The sequence below is a fragment of the Pelodiscus sinensis genome, chromosome 20 (genome assembly GCF_049634645.1).
Source record: "Pelodiscus sinensis isolate JC-2024 chromosome 20, ASM4963464v1, whole genome shotgun sequence".
Lineage (NCBI taxonomy): Eukaryota > Metazoa > Chordata > Testudines > Trionychidae > Pelodiscus > Pelodiscus sinensis.
Genome location: NC_134730.1, coordinates 21565985 through 21583369, shown reverse-complemented (window position 1 = coordinate 21583369; position 17385 = coordinate 21565985). Strand labels below are relative to the sequence as shown.

Here is a 17385-nt window from a genome sequence, read left to right as displayed (position 1 = left end):
CCACTAGTTCTGTATGCACTGTCAAAGACAGAAAATTTGGCACAGGAATAGAAGAAGCATAGCCAAATCCTGTTATCTCTGCAATTTGCAATGAGAGAGGAACAATCTTGCAAAGCTTAGTGATGTCAGGATTTCACCCCACATGGGTGGAGATGAAGAAAAAAATAGTAATGCTTCATTTAGCTTTATTGGAATAAACATTCCAGATTCAGGCTGAGTCTTTGCCAGTGGCACATTTATCCATGTCTATGTATGAAACAAAGCTATTTTATCATAGCTAGAAATCAAAGCTTTACAATATCCATAGTGATAGAAATGTAGCCGTGTTAGTCTCGTGTAGCTGAAACAAAATACAGGACTATGTAGCACTTTAAAGACTAACAAGATGGTTTATTAGGTGATGAGCTTTCGTGGGCCAGACCCACTTCCTCAAATCAAATAGTGGAAGAAAATTGTCACAACCATACATACCAAGGGATACAATTAAAAAAATGAACACATATGAAAAGGACAAATCAAATTTCAGAACAGAAGGGGGATGGGGAGGGAGGTAAATGTCTGTGAGCTAATGATATTAGAGGTGATAATTGGGGAAGCTATCTTTGTAATGGGTAAGGTAATTAGATTCCTTATTCAGACCCAAGTGTAAAGTGTCGAATTTAAGCATGAACAACAGTTCAGAGGATTCTCTTTCGAGTGCAGTCTTAAAAGGCTTTTGAAGCAGGATGCACGTAATTAAGTCGTTGAGACAATGTCTTTTCTGGCTGAAATGGCAAGAAACTGTTTTTTCTTTGTGATCCTGTCCGATATCTGTTTTGTGGGCATTGATCCTTTGGCGAAGTGTCTGAGACGTTTGTCCAATGTACATAGCAGACGGACACTTTCTGCACATGATAGCATAAATTATATTTCTGGATGCGCAGGAATATGTGTTCTTGATCTTATAACTCACTTGGTTAGGTCTAATAATGGTATCGGCAGAGTGAATATGTGGACAAAGCTGGCAACGGGGTTTGTTGCAAGGGAAGGTATCAGGGTTGGTATTAGTGTGGTATGTCCTGTGGTTGTTGGTAAGAATCATCTTGAGGTTAAGTGGTTGTCTATAGGAGACTATGGGTCTGTCTCCCAGAGCCTCTTGGAGTTTAGTGTCCTGTTCCAGTATAGGCTGTAGTTTATTGATAATGTGTTGGACAGGTTTAAGTTGGGGGCTGTAGGTGATGACAAGTGGTGTTCTATTGTTGGTTTTCTTGGGTCTGTCTTGAAGTAGATGGTTTCTAGGTATTCGTCTGGCTCTTTCAGTTTGCTCTTTTATTTCTCTGGGTGGGTAGTTGAGGTTTATAAATGCTTGGTAGAGATCCTGAAGTTTCTGGTCTCTGTCAGTGGGATTAGAGCAGATGTGATTGTATCGAAGGGCTTGACTATAGATGTTGGATCGTATGGTGTGGTCTGGATGGGAGCTGGAAGCATGTAGGTAACTGTTTGAGTCAGTGGGTTTTCTGTAGAGAGTGGTGTCTAATTTTCCATTGCTGATTTGTACTGTGGTGTCCAGGAAATGGATCTCTCATGTAGAATGGTCCAGGCTGAGATTGATGGTGGGGTGTAGGTTGTTGAAATCTCTGTGGAATGTCTCCAGTGTTTCTTGGCTATGCGTCCAGATCATAAAGATGTCATCGATGTAGTGTAAGTAGAGAAGGGGTGAAGGGGACGGGAGTTGAGGAAACGTTGTTCTAGGTCAGCCATAAAGATATTAGCGTACTGTGGGGCCATGCGTGTACTCATGGCTGTGCCACTGATCTGGAGGTATAAGTTGTTCTCAAACTGGAAATAATTGTGGGTGAGAACAAAGTTACATAGGTCTGCTATCAGGTTGACAGTGGTGTCCCCTGGGATAGTGTTTCTAATTGCTTGTAATCCGTCTTCATGTGGGATTTTGGTGTACAGAGCTTCCATGGTGGCAAGGATGGTGTTACTGGGGAGATTATCAATGTTTTGTAGTTTCCTTAGGAAGTCAGTAGTGTCTCGGAGATAGCTGGGGGTGTTGGTTGCGTAGGGTTTGAGAAGAGAGTCTACATAGCTGGACAAATCAGTAGTGAGCATGCCAATACCAGAGATGATGGGACGTCCGGGGTGTCCAGGTTTATGGATCTTGGGAAGCAGATAGAACAATCCTGGTCAGGGGTCAGAAGGTGTTTCTGTGTGGATTTGTTCCCGAGTAGCTGTGGGGAGGCTTTTAAGGAGACAGTGTAGTTTCTTTTGGTATTCCGAGGTGGGATCAGAGGAGAGAGGTTTGTAAAATGTGGTGTTGGAGAGTTGTCTGGTTGCCTCCTGGTTATAGTCGGCCTTATTCATAATGACCATAGCACCCCCTTTGTCAGCTGGTTTGATTATAATGTCCAGGTTGTTTTTGAGACTCTGGATGGCATGGTGTTCAGCACGGCTGAGATTGTGTGTCGCTTGTTGTCGTTTGCGAATAATGTCAGTCTGTGCGTTGTTATTTTGGAATATTTCTTGAGCAATCCTGTTAGGAAAAGAGTACTCAAGCTTGCTGATTAATGAGGTGATACACTGTGTACTTGCACAGGGATCATTTTCCCCCACAAAGTGCCAAACACCTTTTGCTTTAAAATGTATAATTACCTTAGTATGGATGACAAGACGAACAGCAAATTAATGTTGCATTTTAAAAAAAAACTCTACTCACTACCTAGAGCCAGATATGGAGAATTGTGTGTGTCATAAGAGACATAATAAAATAAACTTTTATTGAAATTCTTTTCATTCAGCCTGTTCAGAATAGCCAGGCATGAGAATAAACTAGGCAAGTCATATACAATTAACATTATTTAACCACATCATCATATCTCGCCAAATTTAGGGAATGTTTTGAAGCACCAGACAAGAAGTGCAGGCAACTGTAACAACATGGGAAATATACTCCATTTGCTACCCACTGATTATATGCAGTTGGCCTTTTAAGGAAACAGGATAGACAATCAACCTAGTTCTGGCTGGCAAATTCACTCAGCCTACATCCATTCAGATTCTAAGAGGAGACACCCTGGCTGACCACTGCCATTTGTAGACTAACTTGAGGGAGGGCAAGTGTCTCTCTTGCAAGGTCAAGTCTACACTACACATTTACTGTAAACTCTAAGCCCAAGCCCTACTACTAAGGTTACATGCCTCCCACTCAGAGCAGAAGCTCTTGATCTTCAGAGCTTGTCAATAGCAACAAGGCTTGGGTGTTGGGCAAGCTTAGTCTTCTGTTCCCCCTCCTGGGGTTATGTAGTAATTTTTGTTGTCAGGAGGGGATCACAGTGCAATGAAGTTTGAGAACAGCTGATCTAAGTCAAAGGCAAAGAGCTCTTCCATCAGCTTATAATAACTGTGCCTGCCCAAGAAGCAGAGGCACTCTCTACACAGGGCTTTAACTACATTGCTCAAGGGTGGACTTTTCACACCTTGAGCAACACACTTACTTCAATGTAACTAAGGAGTGTAGACCAAGCCTCACAAGCATAAGAATTTAAAACAGCCATTCTAATGCCAATCTTTTTCTGTAAGTCAAAAGTGCTTTTTTAAAATTTCACTATGTAGATCAAAGGTGGGCAAAACAACATCTGCAGGCCAGATCTAGCCTGCCAAGCCAGTTAATCTGGTCCACAGCTGCCCTGCCCACAGGTTAATCGAGACCTGGGGATGGGAGAGCGTGCAAAGTCTCCTTGCCTTGCTGGAGGTGCGTGGCAACTGTGCGACCCTGGCAGGGCAGGGTGAAGAATGAGAGACTTCACCCACTTCCCCGCCCCCAGGCTCTTCCCAGTGGCTTGGAGGTGAGATGCCTCGCCTCTCAAACTAAGGGGAAACCCTCCCTCCTGATGCAACTGCTGCACTGACACTGGCCTCCTAGCTAGGACTGTGCACCTTAGGTCTCCTGAGGGAGTCCATTTCGGAGGAGAGTGAGAGAGAAAATATTTCCCTAAAGCAAGCAAGACAGTCAGCCAGCCAGTCAGCTAGCCAGCCTGCCTGCCATCCTTTCTTTGCAAAGGGGGCAAAGACTTCATGCACTTCCCCGCCCCCAGGCCCTGATTGGCCTGGGAACAGGAGAACTACGTGAAGTCTCCTCACACCGCTGGGATGACCAATGCTTAGAGGGAACCACCAGCTATTCAAAAAAGCTGGCAGTTTCCTCTAGACACCAGGTGCCCCTGGCAGGGCAGGGAGGCAAAGACTTTACGTAGTCCCCCATCCCCAGGCCAATCAAGGTCTGTGGGTGGGAGAGCACAAGAAGTCTCCTGCCTGCACCCCTTCCACCCAAGGACTCGCCCCTTCTGGGGTGGCCCGCAACCAGTTCCAAAATTCACAAAGTGGCCCCCCCTTCAAAAATCATTGCCCACCTCTAAGATAGAAGGCTTATTTTCTACGTGAGGTTCATATAATTTGTCTGTAAGAAAGAATTAAACAACATGGAAATATTTTGATCGGATGTTATAAAGATAGAACTCTCTGTGATTAATCAATGCAATCATCAAACCTACTGTGAAGCAACAGAGCTCCACTGCGGCCCATGCACTTTTGCTTAAAATGCCCCAAGCAGTCTCTCTAGACATAGACCATTTGTACTGGGTGTAAGAACAGAAAAGAAAACACTGCCATCTCTGCTTTATAGTTGCTCCTGAGTTTAAAAGGAGCGTCTGCCAAACAGCCTTGTCTACTCTGACTGTAACATACAGAAATGCAATGATTACCCAGGGCATACTTCACATAGTTCTGTACAACTATAGCTACAAATTCCTGACTCACTTTGACAGGTATTAGAATATTTATAAAATTCAAGAACTCTCTCAAACTTTTTTGAGGTTTGTTTTTCCTCACAAAATGTCATTTCTTTCAGACTTCTGAATTTCTCTTGTGCTAAAAAAGAACTCTTTCTCTATAGCAGAGTGTCCATGCCCTCCAGCAGGATTTTCAAAGAGTAAATATTCAATTATTCAGTGAAACAAGACAATGGCATATTAAAAGCAATGCTCAAGTAACACTTTCTTGATAAAACGCCCACACATTGTTTACTTCTAAATTAAATAACTTTTTGTTGTGCAAGATTTGCACAGAATATACACAGCAGTTACTGATCTTAGAAAGGCAGACTGCTCCACTAGCTGTCAAAACTGCAATTTAATGGCAGCCTAGGCATCCATTTTCATGTTTCAGACCCTTCAAAATGGGCTATGATCCAGAAATGCGTTGAGACAGAGTGTATTTGAAAACCAGACCTCCCTAAGGTAGCTCAAGTCAGGCACCTAAAACAATTCAGACACTAAAAATCACTAGTCATGTAATGAAAATTTGGGCCATAATTCTTCGCTGTTGGGGCTCCAAGGAATCAAATTTTGGGTCTTGAGGTCATTCTCAGTAGGGATGTTAAATTTAGTTTAATTAACTAATCGACTAGTCAATGGAATTTCCGTTAACTAGTTGATTGGCGGGGGAGCCGCAGTGAGTTTATTTCTGGTTCCAGGAGCTAACCCCGCTGCGTCTCTGCCTTTTAAATGTATTAAGAGCCCGGAGGCTCCCCAGTGTGGGGATCTAGTGAGAGACAGGAATAAGCTGTCCAGGCTCGTGCTGGTTCCTGACCACTGCGCTTCAGCCTTTTAAATGGCAGGCTTTTGATACATTTAAAAAGCAGAGGCACAGTGTCCTGGGACTGGTTCACGCCCAGTCCCCGCTAATCTCCTGCCTCCTCTGCCCCCCCCCCCCCCAGCGGAGATAGCTCTTGGGGGAACTGGCTTTTAAGCTCGCTCCACTCCCCCGGGACTGGCTCCTGCTCTCCACCCTTGCCGCGGGGAGCGGGAAGCGACTAGTCGAGGGACTAATCGACTATCCAATAAGTTTATGCTTATTGGATAGTCGACTGGTTGCTTACATACCTGATTCTCAGTACCTTAAACCAACAAAAGCTGGAGAATGTATGGATGAACTGTAAGCATCCTTTAAAAAGGATGACTCTAAGGCAATCACTGGGCCATGAAATCGTTTATGGTATTAAGAAATCCAAGAGCATTGCCCTTTTACTTGGCAAACACAGTGTGTCCTAATAACCTACTGTTGGACAGAGGAGTATCTGAAACTGACCAATATCCTTCAGTGTGATGACCAACTTCTTTGCCAACACACCAAGGGATAGGACCACGAACCTCCATACCTGAAAGCATGAATTGTATTTGGGAGCTGTCACAGACTAGCACCGCCTTTGGCTCAAATACAGAGGACGATGCATAACAAATGCTGTGTAGTGAGTTACATAAAGTACGCATGCTAAAAAATGCAAGCAAGCAACATGGATGGTGAAATAAAATGCACAGAAATCCTTTGGTTTTAACAAGGTGTTAGCAGCAGTAAAGCAAAGGTTGTTTTGATGCTTTCTCTCTAAATATGTGTTTAAATACAAAGTATATTTTAATAAATGTAATAGATAAAAGTTTGGTTTCCATTAAAAAAAATAAGTTGTTGGGCTTCTTTGAACATCTCCATGAACATCAGACACGTAAAAGAGCCACACTCCTCAGAAAAGAGAAGTCAATGTAAAAGAACCAAGTGACTGATACACATACACTTTTTCTGCTATGTTATAGTACAATCAGTGAAGCATTTCTTCAGTTTCAGAAAAAACCTGAAGGCTTTGTCTCTAATCGTCTTAACATTTCACCCTTTCATAGCAAAGAACCCTTTGAAGACAAAGTCCTAAATATCCTTAAAATCACTGTTTACATCTTCCACCATTTTTCAAATATCTAAAAGGGTGTCACAAGGAGGAAGGAGAAAATTTGTTCCTCTTGGTTTCTGAGGACAGGACAAGGAGTAATGGGCTTAAAGTGCAGCAGGAGAGGTTTAGATTGGACATTAGGAAAAAATTCCTAACTGTCAGGGTGGTCAAATATTGGAATAAATTGCCAAGGGAGGTGGTGGAATCTCCCTCTCTGGAGATATTTAAGAACAGGTTAGATAGACATCTGTCAGGGATGGTGTAGATGGAGCTTGGTCCTGCCTTGAGGGCGGGGGGCTGGACTCGATGACCTCTCGAGGTCCCTTCCAGTCCTATTATTCTATGATTCTATGATTCACATTTCCTCATTTGCATCATCGGGAAGTCATTTATTCAGCTCCCACTTGGATTATTCTAGCTTTACAGAGAACAGTGGCTTCAACTTTCCACTTTCACATGACTGCCATGATGGTTGTTAAAACAAAAGTTAAGTAATAAATCATACTATTTTTGAATGTTCAAATTTAGTTGCAATGGTTTTTTTGAACATGTATTGTTATAATAAGCATATTAAAAACAGCTGAAAATGAAATGTAGGGCCTTGGGCTATTGGTATCAAGTACAGAATTAGCAAACACAATAAGAATGTTTTGTCAATTACCCTTTATTACACATAGAAATGCAGGCTCTTACTCTTTTCGGTAAGAACCAAAGCCAGGTTGACAATGAGTAAACAGTGATGCTTTCCCTAAGAGTAGAGGCATTTGCAGTTTTCCCTGACCTACTACCTCACTTCATCAGCTAGTTACCCTCCACGCCATCCTTTATCTTGCCTTTTCCTCAGTCTGAAAGTTCATATCAGGCTTTGTCAACATTGTAAGTTTTGTTTCCCCTACCTGAAATCATTTCAAAGGACCAGAGTCCTAAAAGACGACAGTGTTTCCTAACATACTGTGGTCACTTCTTAGTTGGGTAGACAAGTACCTTAACTTTGCATTCTGTCTTTTTAAAATAGAGCTACTTTTATGTTCTATTCACAGAGATTTTGCACTTACTTAAAAGGACAGAAAAGAAAAAAAATTGCCATGTGCTTAATAATGTTACTATCCTATTTAGACTCTGAAGTTCACTGAGATAGATGAAAGGTGACTTTTCACCTTTTCCTTTCTTACTCCTTGGAAGCACAAAACATGCCACCTTTACTCCAACTATTGAAAAAACAAAATGCAACACAACCTTATTACATCACCTGATTTACACTACTGGAAACATTACAAATAGTTCACAATCTACACTATACACAATAAACCATTTAAACATTACAACTCAACTCTGCCAACAATCACAAAACATTGATTTCTAAGCATTCAGCGTGGTTGGAGTTAAGAGTTGCACCTTTAGTACAGAAGAGAAGGGATGTGAGTGGTGGAGATCAATAGTATAATATGGACAAGATGAAACCACGGATGTAGACAACAAGGGATGGATAAGAACTTAGTGTTTTCCTGGCTTTTTACCTAAAAATTTGCTCACCTGAGCAATTTTAACTGATTTTAATAACAGTTTTGTTTAGTGGATTATATATAAAATGGTATAAAAATTTATATATGCTTCTCCAATTAAATTAGTTAAATGCAACTCATTTACTTTTGAAGCTTGAAAAGCAGACCAATTTTAAAGAACACACATATGCTGTACCTGCATCTTCCAATGGAACATAAAGCAATTGGGTCTCCCACCACAGCTACCAGGGACTGTGCTCTTGTAATGGCAGTGTTTAGAAGTTTGTAATTGGACAGAAAACCATAATCCAAATCCTCTGTTGAATCCTCCAGTAATTGCTCCTTCCTTTTGATCGGCGTTTGCTTGTGTTTGCACGTATGCCGTGTTCGCACTGTGCTGAGAAACAGAACTCTAAACTGCTTTCCTAAAGAAAAGAGAGATGAAAGTTTCAAATAATTTTAGCCATTTTCAGATGTAATGCAACCAAATGACACTTGCTGGACAGGTTTCACAAACCTGACATTTTACATGGAAGTAATTGTAGAGAGCCATTAGCTACTCTTCAAATAAAGAGATTTGTGCAAGAATAATAAGAGTTTAACATTTATGCATTATTAAGAATACTTCAATTGCAAGAGCAATTTATTCTTTAAAATCCTTGTTTTCCATGACAGTTTTAAGCACTCCAGAACTTTTTAAAGTTCTGAACACCTCTCAATATTTTTAGTTCAGCCAGTATTAGGTGCAGTACCAATTTACACTAAATTCTACATCTTATAAAAATTAGGCTGTTCTGGAGGAAAAATGCACATCATTTCAGCCATTTCTGTTTCACAGCTTAGCAAATAAAAATGCCATAAAGGTGCCATGAATACAAATTTCTACCTATGTGAAGTTAATAAGACATGTGCTGCTCTTTTCTGCTCAGTTATTTGAACTTGCCAATTGCTACACTGCAGACACTAGTCTGCTCCTTGTCTATTTAAAACATGAGCCTGCAAAGGAATTGCCCCTGCAGAATCCTACTCATGTCAGCAGGACACCATGTGGGAATAAGAGTCCAAGGATTGGGGCCTTAGATTGCAAACACTCTGGGGGGGGGGAGGCGTATGCTTTTTTTATAGCCCGTCTCCATAGTTTTTTGCAAAGTATGTAGCACATTGCTGAAGCTACATAAAGATATCAATTGTAAAATCCATATATTTTGCCTCCATTTACACAAAACTTTAATCTTGAAAAATGATGTATTTCACAAATCATGCATTCATAATATCCAATGAGCATGTGTACTAGTCAGAGCTTGTCACACCAACATTACTGACTGTATATGATTATCTACTCTTTATATTCTGAGCCAAGATCATTTTAACAGCATCTCCTGTATGTTATTCTTTTGTTTAAATTGCAATTACTACTATACTCTAATTATAAAGTCTAACCAAAGACATTTTGAATGTGAAATCTGAAGACCACCATTAACAAGCTTATTGTAAAAGGCCTCTTATGTCACTTGTTATAAAATTATATAGATTGATAAATTACAGACAGAAACTAGGACTACAGTTCACTTTCTTATCTTTATTAGCAGATCGATCCTTAAGACATGTAATGCCTACTTACCCTGAACATTTAGCACTCTTTCTACACTGACATCAGATAATCTTTTTTTCCGAAGTTCTGCCCGAATTCGGAACACTTGATCAGCGTATGGTGTTACAACCCCTATACTGCCATCATCCAACTTTCCCCAAGCTACTGGCCATTTTCTTCTCAATTCTTCAACACGTTCCACTACTTCAAATACCTTAAAAAGAGAATAATAAAAACTCCATCAAAAATAGTGTTAAGAGTTTTATATAAAACCTTCTTAGTAAAACATAAAAACTTCCTATTGTATTTCATACCAACATTTCAAAACACTATAGCTTACAACCATATCAATTGTGTTTGCAGTTATTACTCTGGAAAACTGTAAAAATTCCTATTACAACAAAAGCTTTCTATGACAAAATATTCCTTAAGACCCTAATCCAACAAAGCACTTAAGCATATGCTTAACTACTAAGATAGTTAGTTAGGCTCATGCTAAACTTTGCAGCATCAGGAACTTGGCTTATATCCCTATCTAGATGTGTTAGGAAAATACACACATTTTACAGAGCTTTTATTTTTACTTTCTGTTTGTACATTTCATGTAATACTTTGGAATCTAAAGAAAAAGGACACACAAACAAGCTCCTCTGTCACATAAGACCGCACCTGCCTCTGCTATCAGTTCTACTGGGGAAAGCATACTGTATGTCACTGAGAAAGACTGATGGTAATGGAGAATCCAGGAAAGAACTTCAGTGGGTATATGAATAAACTGTAAATAAACCCTTTTCTCTTTCCATAGCAGGTGTGCATTTTTGACAGCAGAAATACATCAGGAAGCCCAGTCTATATTTGTTTTCAGCACCATGTGATATGCTAACTCTATGCAGGCTATAAATCAAAAGCTCCATGGACTACTGATTGGCAATCAGATTAGATATAAAGGCTGGCCAGTGCCCTTTGCAACCTGGCCTCAACCAACTGAAGCTATTTTGTCATGAGGAGGAAGCAAGGGAATTGGAGATATGTCTTTATTAATAATTAGTAATTTGAGGCAACAAAACTGAATCTGAGGTTAATCTTGCTCCCATTAGTGGCAAAATTCTTGCAGATATTAAACTGAGCAGAATCTAGCCATTAATACAATAGAATGTTTTCATAGTGAAAATGAGAATTTTCAGTGGTCTGGAGATTCATCAAAATAAATGAAAAATGATAAAATGTCTGATAACTATTGCTTATTAATTGCATTATGGCAGCTGCTAGAGGCCCCAGAGATTGGAATTCCATTATGCCAGAACTGTATATACACATACAGTGGTAGTCCTTGCCCACAGAACTCAGACTATACAGAAAGACAGAAAGGTGGGAGGGCAAACAGAGGCACAGAGAGAGGAAGTGATCTGACCATGGTTCAGTAAGATGAGAAGTGGCAAAACCAGGAATAGAATTCAGACCTCCTGATCCCCAGCCTTGTGCTTTATCTACTAGACCCCATGGTGTCCAACATGCTAGCCAGTAGCCACTTGTGGCTATTTGGCCGGTTGAGTGTGGCTAGTTGGCTTGAACAACGTGGATATTTGGCTGGTTGAGTGTGGCTAGTTTGCTACAGCAGTAGCCACTATACTGGCTACTGCTTCAGAACTGGTTGGACACCACAGTACTAGACCATGCTGCCTCCTCAACAATTAGGAGCCAATTCTTTCCCCAAACAGAATGTTAGTCGTATTGTTTATAGGTTCTGTAACAGCTCCAGCCGGGGGGTTTCTACACTGAAAGCACTAGACTTGTAAAACAGCTAATCAAATGTTTGCCATGAAATGCTGTTTGAAGTTACAATGGCAAAACCCTTTCTCCAACTGCTATGTTTTAAAAAATATTCCAAGTTATTCTAAAGCAATTTTTAAATTTTTCTATTTTTAACTTCTACTGTAATTTATTTATATGAGCATTTATAAAACATGTGCTCTGGGCACAGTCACATCTTAAAAATATATATAAAAAATTCATACTATGCTGTCAACTATTGGCAGAAAATAGACAATTCCCAAATTAATTACCAGCCACCACCAGTAAGAGGAGGAAATGAAGAATCCCCTCCCTACACCTATTTTAGATTTGATGCATCTTTAATGCAAGCCCTTACTCAAAGGCCTGGGTAAAAAGGTGGGCTTTGAGAACTCACAATCACTGGAAACTGAGCCTGATGCTTGGAACCATTGGCCACCTACAATTCCAAGTTAACTGATGATATTAGCATCTATCCTGATCATGCCTAAAAACTGTTTTTAAAACATGAAGCGCCTGCCTTGATGACACAGAACAGACCTATTTCTCAGTTCCACTTTACATCATCAAAATGATTCTCTACTAGGCAGTATCAAAGACAGCAGCCCCTTCTGACAGGCACTGGGTAGAGATATTGACACACAGTTGCAAATATTTCTAAAACTATTGTAAAACTTTTTTTAATACTTACATTCAATAAACATTTACCTAGCTACCATCAGCATGGTAACTAATCAGTGGAATTTTCCTACAGTGCTTCAAGCCCATTCTCTTAACATCATCACAGAATCTAAGATTACACAGTAAGAATTACAAGTATTCTACATTCTTTTCATTGCCCACCCAGTTATCTTTACAAGGGTTGCAGGCCCATGCGGGATGGGTGGGATGCGAAGGGTGCAAATGCACCCTCCATGGTCCCCCAAATTACCCCAGCCACCCTCCCCCATGCTCCAGCCAGACGGGGGAAGGCTGGGGCTGATTCTGCCTACCCCCCCCCACCTTCCCCAACAGCAAGGCCAGGTGCGGGAGCGGGGCAGCTACCAGCCCCTTCCATGGCTTGGGCTAGGCTGCCGCAGCCACGACCCAGCCAGACAGGGGATGATTCTGTTGTAGCCATCCAGGGCAGCCAGGGAAGTGGGCTACTCGGCCTGCTTCATGATCCACTGGTTGACTGCTTGTAATCGACTGGTCAACAGTGATCGACATCTTGGGCACCCCAGATATAGGATACAATTGGACTAAATTGGGCCCTGTTGCATGTCTCATAGGCGTCAGGTGATTAGCGCTGCTTGGGTTTGTCTAGACTGAAAAGTTAATTTGAAATAACAGCCATTATTTCAAATTAACTTCAATAGCGTCTATACATGCAAACCCCTATTTCGAATTTAATTTGAAATAGCGGAGCGCTTAATTTGAATTTGTAAACCTCATTCTACGAAAAGTAACGCCAAATTTGAAATAACTATTTCGAATTAAGTGCTGTGTAGACATTTAATTCGAAATAAGGGGCCTCCGGCCCTTCCCAGGGAGCCCTGGTGGCCACTCTGGGCAGAACCAGGAAAACTTACTCTCCTCTCCCCCAGCCCCGGAGCCATTAAAATGGTAGACTCTGGCCACAGTGCCTGTGCCAGCTCCAAGCCTGCCAGCCCAGAGCCAGCAGTGGCCACCGGGGCCCCTGACCCAGTGGCCCCAAAACATGAGCCAGCAAGCCACTGGCAGCCAGCCCTCCACTGCTCCCCAGGAGCAGTCTGCCAGCTCCCAGGAGCCTGACAGGGACTGGAGAAGGCAGGCACCTTCCTGGTCCAGGGTGGAGATCATGGACCTTATTCATGTTTGGGGGAAGAGGGGTGCCCCCAAAGTCCATGATCTCCGCACTAGACAGAGGAATGCGGCTGTCTATGGCAAGATAGCTGCCAGCCTGGCCACCAAAGGCCATATGCGAACCTAGAAGCAGGTTTGCATGAAAATCAAGTTGGTCCAGCGAGACCCCCAAACCTGGGCCCTCCCCCTTCTTCCTCTTGCTTCTCCCATCCAGCTCCCTCCTCCCAGGTTTCCCCCAGCCCTCTCCCACCCTCTCACTTCCCCTCTCCCACCTCCTTTTCCCATTATCCCCAGAGGTTCATCTCCGCCCCCCCCCAGTTTTGTTCAATAAACCCAGTTTCTATTTTTGAACATAAGTGTCTTTAGTTTGACATCAGGAAGGGGAGCTAGGGAGGGGTAAGAGGAAGGACATGATGGAGGAATGGAGCAAGAGCCCCCGGTGGGGAGGACCGGGGTGGACGTTCTCTCACAGGGCCTCCTGGATCCTGACAGCCCACCCCCAATACACTCCCCCCAGATGGCAGCCTGCAGCAAGTGCAGCTGGTCTGATGGCAACGACCCCACGAGACGCACTGGCGTGCTCGGGGGCAGCTCTGGCTCCATGTGGCCGAGTGCTGTGGTGTCCCGAGTGTGGCCACTCAGGGCACTCCCAGACAGGGCTGCTTTGCTGTCCCTCATCGAGGTAGACAAGCAAGTGGGGAACCCTGAGAACTGTCTGTCCAGGGTGGGGGTAGGGTCCCTTTAAGCACGGAGCTCAGTTAGCATGTGGGGCTGCTGCCTGAGTCTAAGTCCTAACCTGATGCTCTGCCGGCGCTGGTTCCGGCCAGCCTTAACTTCGGTTCAGGGTCCTCTCAGTGTGGACATGCTATTTCGAAATAGCAAAACGCTATTTAAAAATAGTTTTTGTGTGTAGATGCACTATTTCGAATTAGCTTAATTCAAATTAACTATTTTGAATTAGGTTAATTCGAAATAGAGCTGTAGTGCAGACATACCCCTTGGCAGCAGACTTGTTCTTTTCATTGCAAAGATGGCTACCAGTTAGGATGCCAACATAAAGCAACAGCAGACGAACTGATGAAACTTATCGTTAGCTTTTCAGTTTACTTTGAAATGGCCCAATTTCACTGCAACTGGGCTGATTCCTTGCATTAATATTATTCTAGTTTAAATTCATATTTATTTTTGAAATTGTTTTTTAGGCACAACTGGACTATAACTGGAAAATAAGGGACCATTTTAAATTTAAATGAAAATTATTTAAAAATAAAACCTTTATAAAATATGGTCCCTTATAATCCAGTTGTGGTGGTTTTTATTCAAAACAGATTTAAATATCACTATGGGGATTAAAGAGCAGCACGAAATATATATTTTTTAAATTTTATATTTAAAGCAACTGCAGTCTGTGTTTACAAAAGAGCAGCCCTCCCCGAAATTCCTGCGTAAAGGCTTGGGCTGTTAAAAACAAGTCAGCCTGTTTCCTTTATATTCATTAGCCTGCAAATCAGTAGGCCGGGTTTAACTGCCTGTGGAGAAATATTTGATGAACATTTAAACGGATATGAGTTGCAATGGGTACATATCATAAAATAAAAAAATGCAGTCACTCTTACATGAAATTATGGAACAGAAATTACAAGAAAATGTCTTGCAGGATCAGGACCATCCTAGTAAGAAATATACCAAACTATGGGCCAGATACTAGGGTGGTGGAAGTTAGCAAAGCGCCATTAATATATGGCGCACTTTATTACACCACATGGGGATGTGGCCCTGTGATTATTTTATATAGGTGTTCTGGTAATTAACAACTGCAACAGATTACCTAAAAAGGGGGTAAATTCCCCATTCCCCATCACTTGGAGTATTTAAATCAAGAATGGATAGACGTCTCTCTTAGGCTCTGATGCTGGGTTAAATGCTGAGAACACTGGTAAGGTTCTATGGGCTCTATTATGCCTAAAGTCTGACTAGATAAGGGGGAATGGTCCCATCAGGCGCAAAAATCTCTGACCCAAACCATACTAATGAATTGATACACCCAGAAATGTTCATTTTATTGTTTCACTTTTTTTCCCACTTCATACTTTTTGAACTTTTATTGTAATACTCAACATTTTCCCGTGAAATTTTCACATTAACTTCCTAGCATGTTTCCTATGCCACAGGCTGATGAGCACAAATTAGCTTCCATACTAGTAATATGAGTAGTGAGCACAGAATGTGAATCTCGTAGATTATGTGACTGCCATACAAATAGGTTTGCAGGATTTGTGTACAAATACAGTCAAAATATTGTCAATTCAATTTGTAACAGTTTCACAGAAAATTGGTTGTACCTATTTAATAAGTGCTCCGTGGAGTCTTGGACTCCAATCCTGACATTTCACATGCACAGGCAGACTCGCTGTACCCATCAGGTGCTTCACTGATTCTAGAAAGGTTCTGCCAACACACAGCAGTTTCTCCACATGCCTGAATTTAATCAGGACAACAGTGTGTCCCAGCCAGAGACCGCACCAGGCTCACCCAGCTGAGCCAATCAGGCTAATCTGAGTATACTAAGCACTACATTATTGGCTGAGCAAAGTGAGGTTTTATATGCAACTTGACTGCATATCTGTTTGTCTTTTTAAATGTAGCAGGACAACTTTGGAACACCAAATCAAAACAATTCCAAAATTTCAGGGATCTTCCTAGACATCAAAGGACAGATGCCTTTGGTGGAACTAGAAAACAGAAGAGGGAAATACAGGACATGCAGAGGCCCTGGCATATGGTCAGTAGACTCTGCAGCTTCCACCACCTGCATAAGTATCTTCAGGTCAAAGAACAGATTGATGGCAGCCATCATCACCTCCTGCCATAACAATAAATACCCACCATCTCAGCTCTGGCCATCACCCCCATACAGAAATCAGAATGGTGGGACAGTGGAAACCAGGAGGGCACAATGGCATAGGGAGAAGAATGGGAGATCTTGACATGAAGGCCACTGAGCTACTGGCATGAGGCAGAGAGGGGAAATGGGAAACACACAGGCTGTGTCTAGACTGTATCCCTTTTCCGTAAAAGGGATGCAAATTAGACACATCGCAATTGCAAGTGAAGCGGGGATTTAAATCCCCTCCGCTTCATTTGCATAAACATGGCTGCCGCTTTTTTCCGGCTCGAGCTTTGCCGGGAAAAAGCGCCAGTCTAGACGCGGATCTTTCGGAAAATAAAGCCTTTTCTGAAAGATCCCTTATTCCTTATTTTAAGAGGAATAAGGGATCTTTCGGAAAAGGCTTTATTTTCCAAAAGATTCGCGTCTAGACTGGCGCTTTTTTCCGGCAAAGCTCCGAGACGGAAAAAAGCGGCAGCCATGTTTATGCAAATGAAGCGGGGGGATTTAAATCCCCGCTTCATTTGCAATTGCAATGTGTCTAATTTGCATCCCTTTTACGGAAAAGAGATGCAGTCTAGACACAGCCACAGAGTTCCTAGAATGCGAAAGGTAAATTTGTAGAGTCCTTGAAATAGAAGGGGATTGCAGGATGGCACAAAAGGAGCTTATGGGGTAGAATAGAAGAATGTAAGAAGCTCCTTGTGTGTGCAATATGCTCATGTGTAACCCTCTCTAGTAAACATACTCACAAGTTTGTACACTTTTTGTCAACAGGTAACAAAGTTGTTTGTACCGTTATACTGTTCCTTCTAAGCTTTTGTTGCATTTGGCAAAGGGACAAAAATATGAAACAGATACATCCCAGCTAGTCAGCAAAGATAAAAGTTGCTACCACAGCCAGGAACAATTTGTTTTAAACATTACAGATTTTAGATGTGCGTACAGACAGTGAAAATATTTTAACTGCAAGTCTTCCAACCTTTGCAGTTCCTAAATTCTCAGATAATTTTAAAAGTCTATTCTATTG

General features: G+C 41.9%; 1 protein-coding gene across 3 annotated transcripts in view; it reads right to left on the bottom strand.

Annotated features, from left to right (window-relative positions):
• The window catches only part of HELZ (helicase with zinc finger), a 172381-nt gene that overhangs the window by 43873 nt on the left and 111123 nt on the right, over positions 1–17385 (bottom strand). For all 3 annotated transcript variants that reach the window (XM_006110581.4, XM_006110582.4, XM_006110583.4), the window contains 2 exons: positions 9884–10067; positions 8459–8687 (listed from right to left, as the gene is read on the bottom strand). In XM_006110581.4, coding sequence (XP_006110643.2) covers positions 8459–8687; positions 9884–10067 — 413 coding nt within the window. The remainder of the gene's footprint in view (positions 1–8458; positions 8688–9883; positions 10068–17385) is intronic.